The 15,971-nt window shown below is 39.7% G+C and overlaps 1 protein-coding gene across 3 annotated transcripts in view; it reads left to right on the top strand.

The window, feature by feature from the left end:
* The first annotated feature begins 13,257 nt into the window (after nucleotides 1-13,257).
* Nucleotides 13,258-15,971, top strand: part of LOC18425966 (long-chain-fatty-acid--[acyl-carrier-protein] ligase AEE15, chloroplastic) — a 70,812-nt gene continuing 68,098 nt past the window's right edge. The window contains exons 1-2 of one of the 3 annotated variants that reach the window (XM_011622046.3): nucleotides 13,258-13,690; nucleotides 13,814-13,993. In XM_011622046.3, coding sequence (XP_011620348.2) covers nucleotides 13,577-13,690; nucleotides 13,814-13,993 — 294 coding nt within the window. In that variant the 5' untranslated portion in view covers nucleotides 13,258-13,576. Of the gene's footprint in view, nucleotides 13,994-15,971 lie in introns of all 3 variants that reach the window. The other 2 variants (XM_020662253.2, XM_088869842.1) reach the window with 2 other exon arrangements.

Raw genomic sequence — 15,971 nt, 5'->3', positions numbered from 1 at the left:
CATGATGCATACTCAAGAAAAGAGACTCAATGCAAAGCAAGCAAGAAAGTCCAAGCAACCCTTTTTATTGCATTAAAAGGAGTTACAAGAGGATGGTTACAGGCCAAAAGAAGAAGCCAACTATTTCTGAGTCAGCTTCAATTCATCTGACGAGTATGTCAAACATACAAAGAAGACTTCTCTGGCAAGGAACTGGCTTATGACGGAGAGCATACCCTGTTCACAGTGAATGCCCTTCCATAGAATAACATGGACTTCATTGTTGTAGGACTTGGCTTCCAACGGGCATCATAACCTAGGCCTTACTATTGGTCCCCCACCCTTTGTGTACCCAAGATAGTGTCGTGCAAGACCATCGCTACGCGTGACTCATCGTTGTGCGCACCAATCCCCACATGCAACTCACTGTCGCACGTGAGCAACATTGTGCGCCTCATGATGTTGACCATACACTAATAAGCATCGTTTGAGGCCAGAGCTGACTGTGTCTTCTAAAGGTTAGCGCCGATTGTGCTGTTAACTCCCAACGCCAGGTGTCTTCCTTGAGGATCAGCACTGGCTGCGTATCCTAAGTCAGTGCCGACCATGCTGTGACTGTTCACCTCCTGGTGACTCTTTGTTTTTGTGTCTCCTCAGTTCTTGAGACCCCATCGTTTTCTAACCTAAGACTCTTCGCCTCCCCGATGATTGCACACTTTCCAAGAATGACCGTTTGTCTTCCCTGTGACGGTCCACCTCCAACGACGGTCCGTCTCCCTGCGCCCTTCGGGTTCCCAACGGAAACTCCCTTCCGCTGCCAGAAACCCTCTGCAACTGTTTCCCCAAGTCACCGAAAAACCACTTGCACCCACCAAAAAAATGTCAAAGACCAGCGGAAGACCTTGGGCAAGCCTCTGCTGCAACTTCTGCCCCCTTCTCCCTTCCTCAGAACCCTCAAAATCACGGTCGGAGTTCCCTGTTTTCCCGGTGAACTCCCTGTTTCTCTATAAACTCCTGCAACTCCGGTAAACCACGGCCTTCCTTGCAGGCGTTTTCTTCTTTCTTAGCTGAAACCTGCCCCTGCTTGCCGGCAAACTCTTGCTAATTTGGTCGGAATACCTTGCATGCTCACTCGAGATCTCACCTGAAATCTCTCCTTTTTACTGCTAAATTGTTTAACTTAAGTCGTTTTACCCTTCTTGAAACAATAAAAATGGGGGTTTACCCCTTTATATAGGTGAAAAATTCCTTCAAATATCTGTCACAAACCGGGAATGCCAGCCACTTCCTGGAAGGCCAAGCGACAATGGGCCGAACCAAGGGGAACTCAATTAAAATTTGAGCTCATGAGCCAAATCTCACTAATTGCTTTCACCTCTTTTTGAACTTAGGGTTAAGCACTCCTATGAAACAAGGGTGGATGCTCAAAACTAATCTAAATTGTAAAAAAGATACACTTTCTATGATTTAAATTTGAATCCCGTTTTTGGAGCAAAATGACCATTTACCCCTACCTACAATCTCGAAAATGGCAAGATGGTCCCAAAGAGGGGGTATAGGATATGGTGGTAATCTGGGGCCTGTTTCAGGCGTTTCTAGCAACCTTCTGATGAAAAGAATGCCACGAAACTGATGGTCTCGGCGAGGCGATCGTTCTGACACATCTTCTGACCTTCGAATCGAAGTGCTGAGCTCTTGGCAAAATCCATCAAAAGATGGGGACTTTGTGATCTAAGATATCAGATCTTGTCCATCTATTAGCATTTTAGTTCGATCTTTTCATCATGGAATGACGGGAAGTCGTTACAATCTCTTGGTGACAAGAATGGCTCGATTTGATGATTGGACTGCCACTTTCTGAATTAGGGAAGTTGTCGGAATATGGATTCCAGTCACCAGAAAATACCCTTTCTTGCAACCTCGAAATACAACCTTTTGGTTCATTTATCACATATGATGTTTACTTTGGATTGAAGCCCTTGACATCACGATCACAATAGACCCGCTTTCGAGTCGATTCGAGGCCGGGGCTTCGTGATATGACCGTTTGATTAAAGGGATCTCCTCTTTGTAAAAAATATGCAACACATGAGTTTTCTTAAGCGACTTCTCTCTAAGATTCTTTCGTCTCAAGTCGTGCCATGGGTCGTGCCACATATCAAAACATGCGTGTCGACGAGACAAAGATCCTCCTAAAATTTGAGCTTGATTGTGCTTAAGATGAAGAAGTTATGACCTTTCAAAGGTGATCCCGAAATCATATTTCACGGTTTCCATTAATGGAAACTAGTTCACTGACAGTACACCATAATAGTGTGCAAATTTTGGACATTTTGAATCAAATGAAGTGGTTTGGTGTTCATTTGAAGCTCTGGTGATAGGTATGTAGTTATAAGGTGCATTCTCAGCATGTTAGAGGTTGAATATGAAAACTAGTTTTGCCTCTAATCTACCTTAACGTCATCGGATCGCGACGAAACTTGACGGGTGTTCTTAGGGAGTCAATTTCTACTTCCACATGCTTTTTGAGACCCATCTATTACCTTTAAAAATTTTGCTTCAGATCAGGGTTATTTCAACAGTGCTTCCATGGTCCGATGCATTTTGGTACCCGTGAGCCTAAGTCACGATTGACTTCCTCCTTATTTGCATCGAGGATACAAGTGTCAAAAAATACCCTAAAACATAGTTTAGAGCTGGAAAGTTTGGAAAAGTCAGAGAGCCTATCTCAATGATCTTGTTGATTTCCTGGCTGGCACTCTTTTATGAAGCCTCAGCTTAGAAGAAGCTGCTTTAGCCACAAAACTCCGCGTAATTCTGTTGGGAATGATCAAGGCTAAAGAAGTCAATGGCAGATGAGTAGCGGATGCTTCCATGGCTTCTTCATGGGAGCTTGAGCTCTTCACCTTCTTCGAAGACCTCATCAAAGGTGATAACAACATAGCAGAATCAATCGGCTTCCTCTTCCCATGAGAGTAAGGATTAACACATTATAGTGCCTCCTGCATGATTGCTTCTTACACATTGGCCTTCTTTGCCAATGGGACAACATAATGGACTAGGTCCAGCCCATGATCTTTCATTTTTAGGATCATATCACGAGCCCCGCTGAGTTCTTTTAGACTGGTGGGAGAAGGAGAATGTCCCTTCCTTGTTTTTCTTGCCACCAAGCTTCATCTAGCTGAGGGCTCATCCCTTCTTCCTTTCTCTCTCTCTTTTCCCAGATGGGGGCTCGCTTGATGAAGCAGCTTTTTCTTTGTGTGACTTATCGCTTTTAAGCTCAACCACTAAAACAGGGGCTTGGCGGGGACTGTCAAATCATCTTATCTTTTCATAGTCCTGAGATTAATGAGAATGTCCCGAGGTTTTAGATTAGGAGCAAGAAAATCATCTAGATAATAATAGAATGAGGCTTGAGCCTCCCTAATCACTCCTTCTGGAACAATCTCACCGTTCAGATGGTCGACGCTTATCACATTCCATCCTTCGACCAAGCGCAATCCGGTTTCCTAGTTCAATGAAAGTCTATCGAATCTCATTTAGAAAGAGTTCGAGAGGATTCATCTTCTCGAAAATCAGGCATACCATCGATAGGTCCTTGAAAGAAGCTCCATTGATATTCCTGATACCAAATGCAGTAATGTGTAGGAATCCCATGCCAACTTCACATGAAGATTTGATTAAGACCCATGCCTGGTAAAGTCATTGAAGACAGGACAACCTTGGTCCATCCAATGTTGCCTCATGAAGCGATGACGGTTGTAGGGCTCAATCAACCTATGGTTGCCCACCCTCAAAGGAAGCAAAGATCCTCGGATGTTCATAAGGAACATGATTTCCCAGTCGGTACTTGGGGTCCTTTTATTAATCCTAAGAGTATATTCATCTATAAAGAGGCCCTCTCTGGTACTCCTAATAGGAAAGGGTTTGAACCGAAGGAAGTTGTCCTCTTAGAACAATCGTTGTGCTTGAACAGACAAATGAAAGACAGCCCTGCAGCCCATTAGGCGGAGCAAGAAGGGGAAGGTGTCAACATTAGAGTTTAAATAATACTTATAAGTGCCCAGAAAATAAGCACTGAGCCACTTGTAAACGTAGTGGATGGGGAAAGGAGTTCTAGAATCCCCCAAAACCTTCTCAGGATCCATTGCCGATGTTTTCCCATTGTAGATGCAACACAACATGGGCTGGGCTAAAGCATATCTATAGCATTAGGCCGGCCATATTGCAAGCAACATATAAGTCCTCCGGCCTGACCACATGGCCTTTGGAGTTCGGAAACGTGAAATAGCACAAGAATAAAGCAATATAGGATGCCAAGTAAATTGAACGGTCCTAAACATCAGGGCGATAAGGCATCCTCACAGTAAGAGTGGGAGGAGTTTCAAGACCATTAAAGAAGGGATTCTTTGGCTCTCCTTTGGCTTTCTCCATGTCAAAGAAATCATTAATCCATATTTGGAAGGGAATATCTTTGCTTCCACTCACGACAGCCAATTTCACGTATTCTTTGAATACGTTTTTTAAACAATTGGGCCTGTTAAGCTCATAATAGGAACCACCTCCGAATATAATTTCATTCTCAGGGGTGAATTCCTCATAGCACTCTCCAAGGAGAGAAAGGTCACAAATAAAGTGCAACTCCAAGAGGGACATGCCACTCTCACCATAACTAAAGAAATTGGTGTTGATTCAGCACACCAAGTTTATAGGAAGGCTCACATGACATTTGAACAACGATCATATGGGAATGCACATGTTTTAAGGTATTTTTCGACACTTGTATCCCCGATGCGAATACAGTGGAAGCCAATCACGACCTAGGCCCATGGGTATCAAAATGCCTACGGACCATAGAAGCATTGTTAAAATAATCTCTGATCTAAAATGAATTTTTGAAAGGCATTAGATGGGACCTAGAAAGCATGTGGGGGCAGCACTCGACTCCCTAAGAATAGCCGCCAAGTCTCATCACGATTTGACGACGTTAAGGTTGATCAGATGCAAAACCAGTTTTCAAGTTCGGCCCCTCACATGCTGAAAAGGCACATCATAACTACATTCCTATCGTTGGAGCCTCAGATGAGCACAAGACAACTTAGGTTGGATTCAGAAGGTACGAAAACCCCCAGATATCAAATTTCAGCTTATTCAGATGCTTTTGGACCATTTTGTGGCTAACTTACCTAAAAAGGGTAGGCTACACACTATTCTGGTGCACCATCGGTGAACCAGTTTTCATTTATGGAAACTGTGTAATATGATTTTGGGATCACCTTCAAAAGACCATAACTTCTTAATCTTAAGGCGAATCAAGCCCAGATTTCAAGAGGTTCTTCGTCTCGTCAACATGGATGATTTGATATATGGCACGACCCGTGACATGGCCCGAGACGGAAGAAATCCTAGAGAGAAGGTGCTCAAGAAAAGTCAATCGTTGCAGATTTTTGCAAGAGGGAGATCCCTTCAATCAAACGATCGTATCACAAAACCTCAACCTCCGATTGACTTGAAAATGGGTCCGCTGCGATTGTGACATTGATGGCCTCGATTCAAAGTAAATATCATATGTGATAAATGACTAAAAAGGCTGTATTTTGAGGTTGCAAGAAGGGGTATTTTCCAGCGACCGGAATCTATATCCCGGTGACTTCCCCAATTCAGAAAGTGGTAGTCCGGCCACCAAATCGAGCCATTATGTGACCAAACGATCATGGCGGCTTCCCCTTCATTTTACGATGGAATGAACAATCCAAAATGTCAAGGAATGGAAAAGATCTAAGATCTAAGATCCCATATTTCCCATCTTTTCCTTAATTTCGTCAAGATCTCAACATTTTGCGGTATTCTTTTCGCCGATATGTCAAAACATCAAGAGATCAAGAGATATGTCAAGAGATCAAGAGATAGGTCAAAATGATTGCCTCGCTAATACAATCAATTTTATGGTATTCTTTTCACCAAAGGGTTGCCGGAAAGGCCCGAAATGGGCCTGGATGACCACCATAGCCTATGGCCCCTTTTTGGGGACCATCTTACAATTTCCAAGATTGTGGGTAGGGGCAAACTGGTCATTTTTTCTCAAAAACGGGATTTAAATTTAAATCATGAAAAATGTATTTTTCAACAATTTAGGTTAGTTTTGAACATCCACCCTTGTTTCAAGGGGTTGCTACATAATCATTTGTAACCCTAAGTTCAAAAGGAGGAATGAAAACCTAATGAGACTCTTCCCATAAAATCAAAAATCAATGAAATTGGCTTGAGTTTCTCTTGGTTTGCAATATTCTTCTCTACCCCTTTCATCCAAAGAGAGGAGAGAAAAAACTTTTCCCCATAAATCACTACGCCAGAACTCCGCACTCCTCACTTGGAATCCCTCACTTCCCACTTGAACTCCTCACTTTCAACCTAGCCCCTTGTCCGGTTCAAAGACCTCACTAAGTAACCCCCTCACCTTTTCTCTCTCATCCCCTCGTCTCTTTCTCTCTTCCTCCCCCTTTTTCTCTCCTCCCCTCTTCTATTTCTCTCTCTTCCTCACCCTTTCTCTCCTCTCTCTCTCATTCTCCCTTGCCTAACCCGCCCGTCACTCCCTCTCGCTCTCTCTCTCCCTCTCCCCCTTTTCTTCTTCTCTCTCCTCCTCTCTTCCTTTCTCCTTCTCTCTTTTTCTCCTCCTCTTTCTCCCTCTCTTTTTCTCTCTCTCTCTCTCACCCAGTCGTCAACCCGATCCCTCTATCTTTTCTCTCTTTATTCCTCTCCCCCTTTCTTCTTCTCTCCCTCTCTTCTTCTCTCCCGTCTCTTCTCTCTTTCTTTTCCTTCTCTCTCTCATGCTCAACCGGGAGCCACCGACCCGACCCCCTTCTCTCTATTTATCTCTCTTTCCCTTTCTCTCTCTCCCTCTCCCCCTTTCTTGTTCTCTCTCTCTCTTTCTCTCTCTATCTCTCTTTCCCCCCTTTCCTACTCTCCTCTCTCCCTATCTCTTTCTCTTTCCTCCTTTTTTCTCTCTATTTCTCTTTCTCTCTCTCTCTCTCTCTTTTTCTCTCTCTCTTTCTTTCTCTCTCTCTTCATGGCTCGGACCGGGGGCTAAGCCGTCAGTCCTCTCCCTTACTCTCTTTCTCTTTCCTTTCCTCTTTTCTCTCTCCCTTTCTCTCCCTCGACTCAGATCGACCGCTAAGTTGTCGGTCTCCTCTCCTTCTTCCTCTTTCTCTCTCTTTTCTCTCCCTTTCCGGCTCACTCAGACCAGTGACTAAACCACCGTTCTCCTTCCCTTCTCTCTCTCTCTCTCTTTCCCTCTTTCTCACTCTCTCCCCCTCACTCGACTCGGACTGGCAAATAAGTTGTCAATCCCCATCTTCCCCCCTCTCTTTTCTCACTCTGTCTTTCCCTCCCCTTTTCTCTCTTATCACTCGGCTCGGACCAGTGGTTAAGCCACCAGTACCCTCTTCCCTCTCTCTTTTCTCTCTCTTCATTTCTTTCTCTCTTCTCTCTCTTTCTCTCTCCTTCCCTCTCTTCTCTCTTTCTCTCTCTTTCGCTCTCTCTCCTCTCTCTCTTACCTCTCTATCTTCCTCACCCTCCCTCGCTCTCTCTTTCTCACGCTCTCTCCCTCGCTCTCTCTTTCTCACGCTCTCTCCCTCGCTCTCTCTTCTCACGTTCTCTCCCTCGCTCTCTCTTCCTCGTTCTCTTCTCTCTCTTCATCGACCTCTTCCCTCTCTTCCTCACTCTTTTCCCTCTCTTTCTCTCTCTCTTCCCTCTCTTCCGCACTCTTCATTCTCACCCTCCATTCTTGCCCTCTCTTCATCTCTCTCTCTCTTTCTCTCTCACCCTCTCTCCCTCTTCCTCGTTTTCTCTCTCCCTCGCTTTCTCTCTCTCACTCTCTCATTCTCTCTCGCTCTCTCGCATACCCTCTATTCCTCATTCTCCCTCCCTCTCTCCCTTTGATCTCTCTCCCCCTTTCTCTCATTCTCTCTCTCCCCCTCTTCCTCATTTTCTCTCTCTTCCTTCCCCATTCTCTCTTCTTCCTTCTTTTTTCCTCACTTTCTCTCTCCTCTCTTCTTCTCTTTTATCTCCCTCATTCTCTTTTCTCCCTCTCTTTCTTAATGCTCTTTCTTTCATCTCTCATAAGCTCCTCCCTCTTTTCATCCTAACTCTCTACTTTCACGACGTTTTTTTCTATCTCCCCCATCATCATGATATCCCTCTCTATCACATGAGATTGTTTTTCGAGATGACCATGGAAGGCCGTCCAATTGACAAGTAGACACTTGACATCCTCACATCCCACCTTTCACATTTATTTAACGGCAAGTTAGGGTCTTTTGACCCACTTGTCTGGCAATCTTATGTGTGTGTGTTTGTGAGTTGTAGAATATGCGTAATGGACCTAGAGCCGAACCAGCCTTAGGCTAGGGGGCTTTCTATTGTGATCTAAGAGGGCGCTCGCAAACGAGCGTGTCATGAACCCACCGTGAGGTAGGTCCCACCTCACACCCTATAATCATCTCTCATTAGTAGGTACATGTGTGCATGTGCACGTCACACATTGCGGTTCCCGATACGATCTCAAGCAGGACTCAGAAATCCGGGTCCCCACGCGGTCATTCGATCCGACAAGATCGAGGCCCAACCAACACAGCCACAAGAAGCCTTGCTCTTTCAAGAGTGACGGAGCAACGCTCACATACATCTCGGGTCCAAGAATAGTAGCCCGAAATGAATCCGCTGCTGCCTTCGCATTGGACGCCCGCGTCTATCTAGGCAGCATTATAATCACGAATTTCATGGCCCAAGATTGGAAAAGTCCTGAGCGGAGTAATATTTACATGAGTGAAATGAAGCAGGAGATTCTGTTGGGGGAGACCATGAAAGGAGTTTGGTGTATATTCCTCGCACTTAACCTGGTCCACAAAAAAAGTTGATATCAGCAGGCCATGAGAGCTGTGATGGAAATTTTCCATCAAATCGCCATACAAGAAAGTTCCTTGTCACTAAGATGCTAGTCTATTTTTTTCTCCAGCTTTCATCTTCCTTGAGAAAAGGTATGGCACGCATGATGCCTAAAAAGAAGAAAGCAAAAAGGTCATATGACTGAAAGATTAAAAGAGACGACTCAAGGTTTTGAAGCCTATGATTGATGCCTTTATGGCTCAGAACAAGGTTCGACCCTTGGTCCCACTCATCTTACACAAGATACAACATTTTCAAACCTATGCTCAAGGCCTTCATGGCTCAGGATAAGGTCTGAACTCTTGAACTTAGAAGACAACTAACGCTCTTATCAGACCAACGAGCAGAGGTAACCCAAAAGTATCACAAGCACAGATCTAAGGCCTGATGACCAAATGCATTAAACATTTGACCTCAGGACCAGAGTCTTATCACCAGAAATAAAAAAGGACTCGATGGAAGTCCTTGACTCCAAAGCGAACACCTAAGGGAAGAATCAGCCCGACTCTAAAAGAACACCAAATGGAGTTAAATAGAGTCCGGAGAAATCGTTATAAGAAGTATTAAGAACCAAAGACATAGTCCCTTGAGACCCTATGTTCGAAGGTCGAGACCAGAATCATGCTCTTAGAAGCATCAAACCCAAATAAAAAAGGGAATTAATCTTGGAGTTACTGAATCTTCTTTTCGATATAACCATGTTCTTAGTTAAAAGAAGCATAGGCAGGATGGATAAAGTAAACAAGGATGAAAAGGCAAAGAAAAATCCCTAAAAGTAAGGAAGACTCACCCTAAATGATTTGAAGATCGAAATATTGTTTGAGTCAAAAGCCATAAACTTCTCAGGAAATTAAAGAGCAAAGCCTAAGAACTCTTTGGAAGTTGAAGGAAGATGTCGAAGGCTCTCCTTGAAGAAGATGCAGAGGGCTCTCCTCGAAGAAGACTCTCCCTAATGAAGAAGGTTCTTATTATCGTATTACCCAATTGCCCTTGGCATTATTTGAAACAAAAGGGTAAAAATTTGGATTTATGAAATCGAGCTCATCGTGCATCAAATAAGCAAGAGATAGGGGTGCAAACCGTCAGCATACGAAATGATATGCATATCCGGAAGATGTAGAGATGATGTAGAATGCAAAAAATACGCAGCACAGGGCACAGATTCAAACAAAAAAGGCTTCATTGATAACAAGAGGTGGAACTTAGCCCTTACATAACAAAAAAAAGAAAAAACAGCAAGAAGAAGGAGAAGCTCTGCCTGCCTATGCCTTAGGGCATTATTCCCCAAAGTGGATCATCTTGTTGATTTTAGACAGCCCAAATGCTCCTTTACCCATTCAACCTCTCCCCGACAAAAATCGGACATATATTTGATGGTGCTTCACCTCTCGTCGGAGACGAACCACCATTTGCCTCAGGCTTGCAATCTCCCTAGACTTTGGGTCCAGCATAAGCACGACTTCGAGGACCTCCTTGGCAGACATGGAGATAATCTCAGCAGCAATGGCCTCCTCTGAAGAAGAGACCAAGTCCTCAACAACAAAGGCTACTATTTATAAAACTTATACCTCTCTCTCTAAAACTTAAACTATGAGATAGATTCTCACTCTACAATTTTGACATAGTTTCTCTCTCTAAAAAGTTTTTTGTAGTTTATCTCTCTAAAATTTAATATGGTTTCTCTCTCTAGATTTTAAGATACTTTCACTCTCAAAAACTTAAAATTTGAGAAAATTTCTCTCGTAAAATTTCAAATATAGTCTCTTTAAAAAATTTCAAGTTCTTGCTCTCTAAAACTTAAAATTTGAGATAGTTTTTCGCTTTAAAAATTTTGAGATAATTTCTCTATCTAAAACTTTTAAAATAAGTTATTCTCTCTAAAATTTTCAGATATTGGCTCTCTCTAAACTTCATATGGTTTCTCTCTCTAAAATTTGATATAATTCCTCTCTCTAAGTTGTTAAGCTGCTTTCACTCTCTAAATCTTAAAATTTTAGATAATTTTTCTCCAGAAAAATTTAGAGATAATTTCTCTCTAAAAAAATCCAAGTACTCTCTCTCTCTAAAGCTTAAAATTTGATATAGCTCCATAAAAATTTTAAAATAGTTTCTCTATCTAAAATTTTGAGATATTTTCTCTCTAAAAGTTTTCAGATACTTACTCTCTCTAAAACTTAAAAGCTAGATAATTTCTCTCTCTAAAATTTGATATAATTTTTCTCTCTCTAAAATTTTATATAAGTTCTCTTTCTGAATTTTTAAGATATTTCTCTCTTTAAAACTTAAAATTTTAGATAGTGTCTCTCTCTAAAAATTTTGACATAGTTTCTAACTATAAAATTTTTTGGGTACTTTTTCTCTTTAAAACTTAAAATTTGAGATAGTTCTCTCTACAAATTTTGAATTAGTTTCCTTCTCTAAAAGTTTTGAGGTAGTTTCTCTCTCTAAGACTTAAAATTTGCGATAATTTTCCTCTTTAAATATTTTGAGATAGATTCTATCTCTAAATTTTTGAGGTACTTTCTTTCTCTAAAATTTAAGGTTCTCTCTCTCTACAAATTTTGAGAGAGCTTATCTCTCTAAAACTAAAAATTTGATATAGTTTCTCAACCTAAAACTTTAGAGATAGTTTCTCTCCCTAAAAATTTACAATACCTTCTCTCTCTCTTTCAAACTTACAATTTGAGTTGTTTTCTCTCTTTAAAAATTTGAGATAGTTTCTCTTTTTAAAACTTAAAATTTGAGATAGTTCTGTCTTTAAATATTTGAATTAGTTTCTCTAAAAAAAATTAGGTACTTTTTGTCTCTAAAAATTAAAATATGAGATGGTTTTTGTCTCTTAACCTAAAGTTTGAGATAGTTGCTCTCTCTAAAAATTTTGAGATAGTCTCTCTCTAATAATTTTCAGGTACTTTCTCTTTATAAAATTTAAAATTTGTGATAGTTTTTTCCTCTAAGAATTTTTAGGTACTTTCTTTTTATAAGATTTAAAAGTTGAAGAGTTTATCTCTCTAACAATTTTGAGATAGTTTCTCTCATTAAAATTTAAAATTTAGGATAGCTTCTCTGTAAAAAATTTGGGAGTTTGTCTCCCTAAAATTTTGAGATATTTTCTCTTTTGAAACCTAAAATTTGAGATAGTTTCTCTCTCTAAAATTTTTTTAATTACTTATCTCTCTAAAATTTGATATAGTTTCTTTCTTTAAAATTTTATTATATTTTCTCTATTTAAAACTTAAAATTTGAAATAGTTTCTATGTAAAGATTGAGATAGTTTCTCTCTCTATAAAATTTAGGTAGCTTTTCTCTTAAAAATTTTAAGATACTTTATCTCTCTAAAATTTATACTTTGAGATAGTTTCTCTCTCATTTTGGCAGATTAATTGTATTTTATAAAGTGGGTGTTTCCATTACAGAGAAATTTGGCTGAAATCAATTTTTTAAAATAACGACAAGGATATTAATTTTTTTATTTTTTGCTTGAAATGAGGAAAACAATTTCCATCTCAAAAATTTGATCAGATAGTATAAATGTGCTATCTCCTCATAAAAGTATTTCTGGAAATGTATTTCTAGGTATCCAAATAGCCCCTAAAACATCTTCTGATTTGTGTTTGATAAAACCAATTCTTTAGTATAGGAATTGCTCTAAAACAATTTAAATAATAATTTAAAAAATAATAAAAAATTAAAATAGATGGGAACTATGTTATTTCTAGGTTCCTGACAAACTCACGTGTTCTTTGATAGAAACAAACGTGTCTTAGATCAATTCCTAGTTCTGACTATAATTTCTTATCCCGATCGCCAAATTGCCATTTGGCACTAATCCTTTAATGTGGACAAATCATAGCAATTTTCCGTTTAAAACATGATGTTTTAAAAAAAATCTCTCAATTTTTTAAATTAGTTAAGAATTCCGAGTTTTTCAAATGATATTAAAAAAATTACTTTTTTTTAATGGAACCGATATAAATTTGTATTTTATATTTTTTCAAAAAATCATTTCAAAAATAATTTTAATACTGGAAAAAGAGTTATAATTTTAATAATAAAACTAAAACACATTTTCAAATAGTGTCGAAAAATGTAGTTTAATACTGAAAATTCTGTAATAGCCTTAAAATATATTTTCATGTTTAATTATAAAATTTAAAGTTTAAAAAATAATATAGATCGAGTAGATCTATTAAAATTTGAAAAATCTAAAAAATTGACCGTCCAAAAATCTGTTATAAGATGCACTATTTTTAAAACTTAAATTTACTTTTTTTTCCATGTCGATGCATCTTGATGTTGAGATGATTAATTTGAGGATATTTGATCATCCAAATAGCCTCTTATAAATTTTTTTGAAGTGGGCTCTGATTTGATTGTTCAGAGCCTCGGCTCCGTATAAACTTTTTTCCTAATATTATTCCTGACAGATGGTACCAATTACTCCACGAATTTAGTTTGATCTCCCTATCCAGAAGTTTCAAAGTCTCTAAAACAGGTTTTCACAGTTAACAAATAATATTGGCCATTGCAAACCACGATTTGTTCGACGCGGTCAGCAATTAGATGTTTTAGGTGCGGTTCTTACTAAGAGGAATTAACTTCTCTCATCCAATAAAATAACAGGGAATTGCCCTCCATCGCTTAGAATAAAATAATGGAAAATAATGTACTGGTCGTGCAACAGTTGCAGTTCAAAGAGCCTCAGTGCGCCGTTCCAACAACCCAAAGTCCGGATTTTTTCCAATTAGATAAACTAGAACTTGCTTCGGTAACTTCGCTTATCTGATACTCCGATGGTTCAAAATTAGATGAAGGAATCTCCTCATCTAAAATTCAGAATTCTCAATCGCCGTTACCTTGCGCATCTCACTCTAATCTCAAACTGTGCCAGATGGTATCTATGGCGATGCCACTTCAATTGAAGGCGCCCTCAATCAGTGGAGATTGCGGAGATCTTTTCAAATTGCCTACTTCTCGATGTCTTGATAAAGCGTCGAGTGTTTCGATCAGGAGTTACTCTGGGAGATGTTTTCATCATGTTCGGAGATTTGAGGTTTTCTGTGAAGCTCAGGTGAGGTTTACTGGGATGATTCTTTTTTAAGGGGAGCTTTGCGTCTATCTGTGAAATTTTATCTTTGTGCTCTTTGATCAGTATGCAATCTTAGTAGAGAATGGAGCACTGTTTGTGGTTGTGATTTTTTTTCTTTGTGTCTTTTGATTAACCTGCAAGCCACGAAAACCTTCTTTCTTTTATTCGTTAGAAAAATTTTGCATTACAACTAGTGAACTTTCGTGCATTCACCTTCAATTTATTTATATATACAACTTGACCAAAATATAACAGAGGAAAATTATGTGTATATAGAGTCTAGGAATGCATACTTTCTTCCCGTTGATTTTAATTGTTTGAACTTTTAAATATACCTAAATTAGTTGCTCGAGTTTTTCAGTCCCGGACTTATTATCTAAACTCAATCTGATTGCTCTCTCGAGTTTAACTCGTCTTGTTCTGGAATTCTAGTTGTGCGGAATTAAGAGAAGTTTTGACCACATGAGAATCATGAAAGCAAGTGAAGTTCTTCCATAATTTTGTCAAAGACATTTCATTTTGTAAGACTTTTTACCCGTTTACTAATTGATGTGCATTTGTTTTTTGATTTTATGGTACCAAACTAGCAACATTATGATCCTTCAGCTTTGAGGAAATGACAGTCTCAAGACGAGAATGTGGGGCAGCTGTAAGACTAGCCATGCTGAATAGGACATGGGTGGTCAAGAAACAACATATCTATAGGATGAGTGTATCTTTGATGAGGATGTTGAGATGGATGAGTGGCAAGACAAGAAACGATAGCATTCGGAATGAAGACACACGAGAGAACTTAGGGCTGGCTCTAATAGGCGATAAGATGCAGGAAAATAAACTTAGATGGGCTGGTCATATGCAGTGTAAACTTAATACAATACTAGGTAATTTGGTTCAAGTGGAAGGCTCTAAAAAGGAAAGGTCAAAAGGACATGGATGGAAGTAGTGAGAAGAGATATGATATCTTATGGTCTGACCGAGGTATGGCCCTTGATAGAGCAGAACGACGAAATGTGATTCTTGTAGCTGATCCAAAATAGTTGGTATAAGGCTCTGATGATGATGTATCAAGACGTGAGGATTGAGATGGAATTTTTAAAGGGTGATAAGGAAGAATTACTAATAATATGTTTGATAAAACTGAGTCGAACGACACAATAGAAGAGTGGATTATGGAAAGTGAATTAGCGGCCTAGGATGGACTAGAGCAACTTGCAAGATACTGTTCTTAACAATAACTATATGATGAACTGTTCTTAATGATACTATATAATAACACTAGAAAAAGTCCCCTTCCATTATCAAGGCCTTGAGAAGAAGCAAAATAAACATCGGGAACTTGTCAAAACTTTTGACTCCAATATTTGTAGCATTGCAGCTATCTAAAAGCCTCACAAACTTCTAAGGTTATGATGCGAATGTTCTCTCTAGCTAGCCCCCCTGACCTAAATTGTCCAAGGTAACTGCCATTAAAATTGAGTATGAAACCCTTAAGCAACTTTGCTTCATGCCTCCAATTTCCAGCCACAAGCCAGCTCCATGTGCACCAAAAGTAGATGAACTTTCTGTGATTGAGGGCCCATCTAATTACTGAATCCATATTGTGTATTCTCAATCTCGAATAGTCCATATTGGTTCTCTTGAGTATCATGGTTTTCCTTGACCTTAAAAATCACCCAAGGGACATCTTCTGAAGTAAGTGAATTGGACAATGAAAGGCTGAATGGACTTGGGAGTTGCACTAAGGCCATGGTACTTTTTTGGGTGTGGGTCTTTTTGCCATCCCACAGGCTTGTGCATGAGCCTAGCCTGTGAGTTGAGCATCAAGAGCCCTAATGGGCTATCCCACATTTACAGCTCAACCTGGAAATCCAAAGTCAACTTTTTATTGATCCGTCAGTTAAGAGATTGAAGCTGATGTTTAATGCACAAGAATGTTAGATGTTTGAATGTAGTACCACGG

This window comes from Amborella trichopoda, chromosome 6 (assembly GCF_054954075.1).
Source record: "Amborella trichopoda isolate Santa Cruz 75 chromosome 6, AtrichopodaSantaCruz75HAP2 v2.0, whole genome shotgun sequence".
NCBI classification, from domain to species: Eukaryota; Viridiplantae; Streptophyta; class Magnoliopsida; order Amborellales; family Amborellaceae; genus Amborella; species Amborella trichopoda.
Note: the sequence above shows the minus strand (reverse complement) of the source record. Positions and strands in the feature narration are given on the sequence as shown.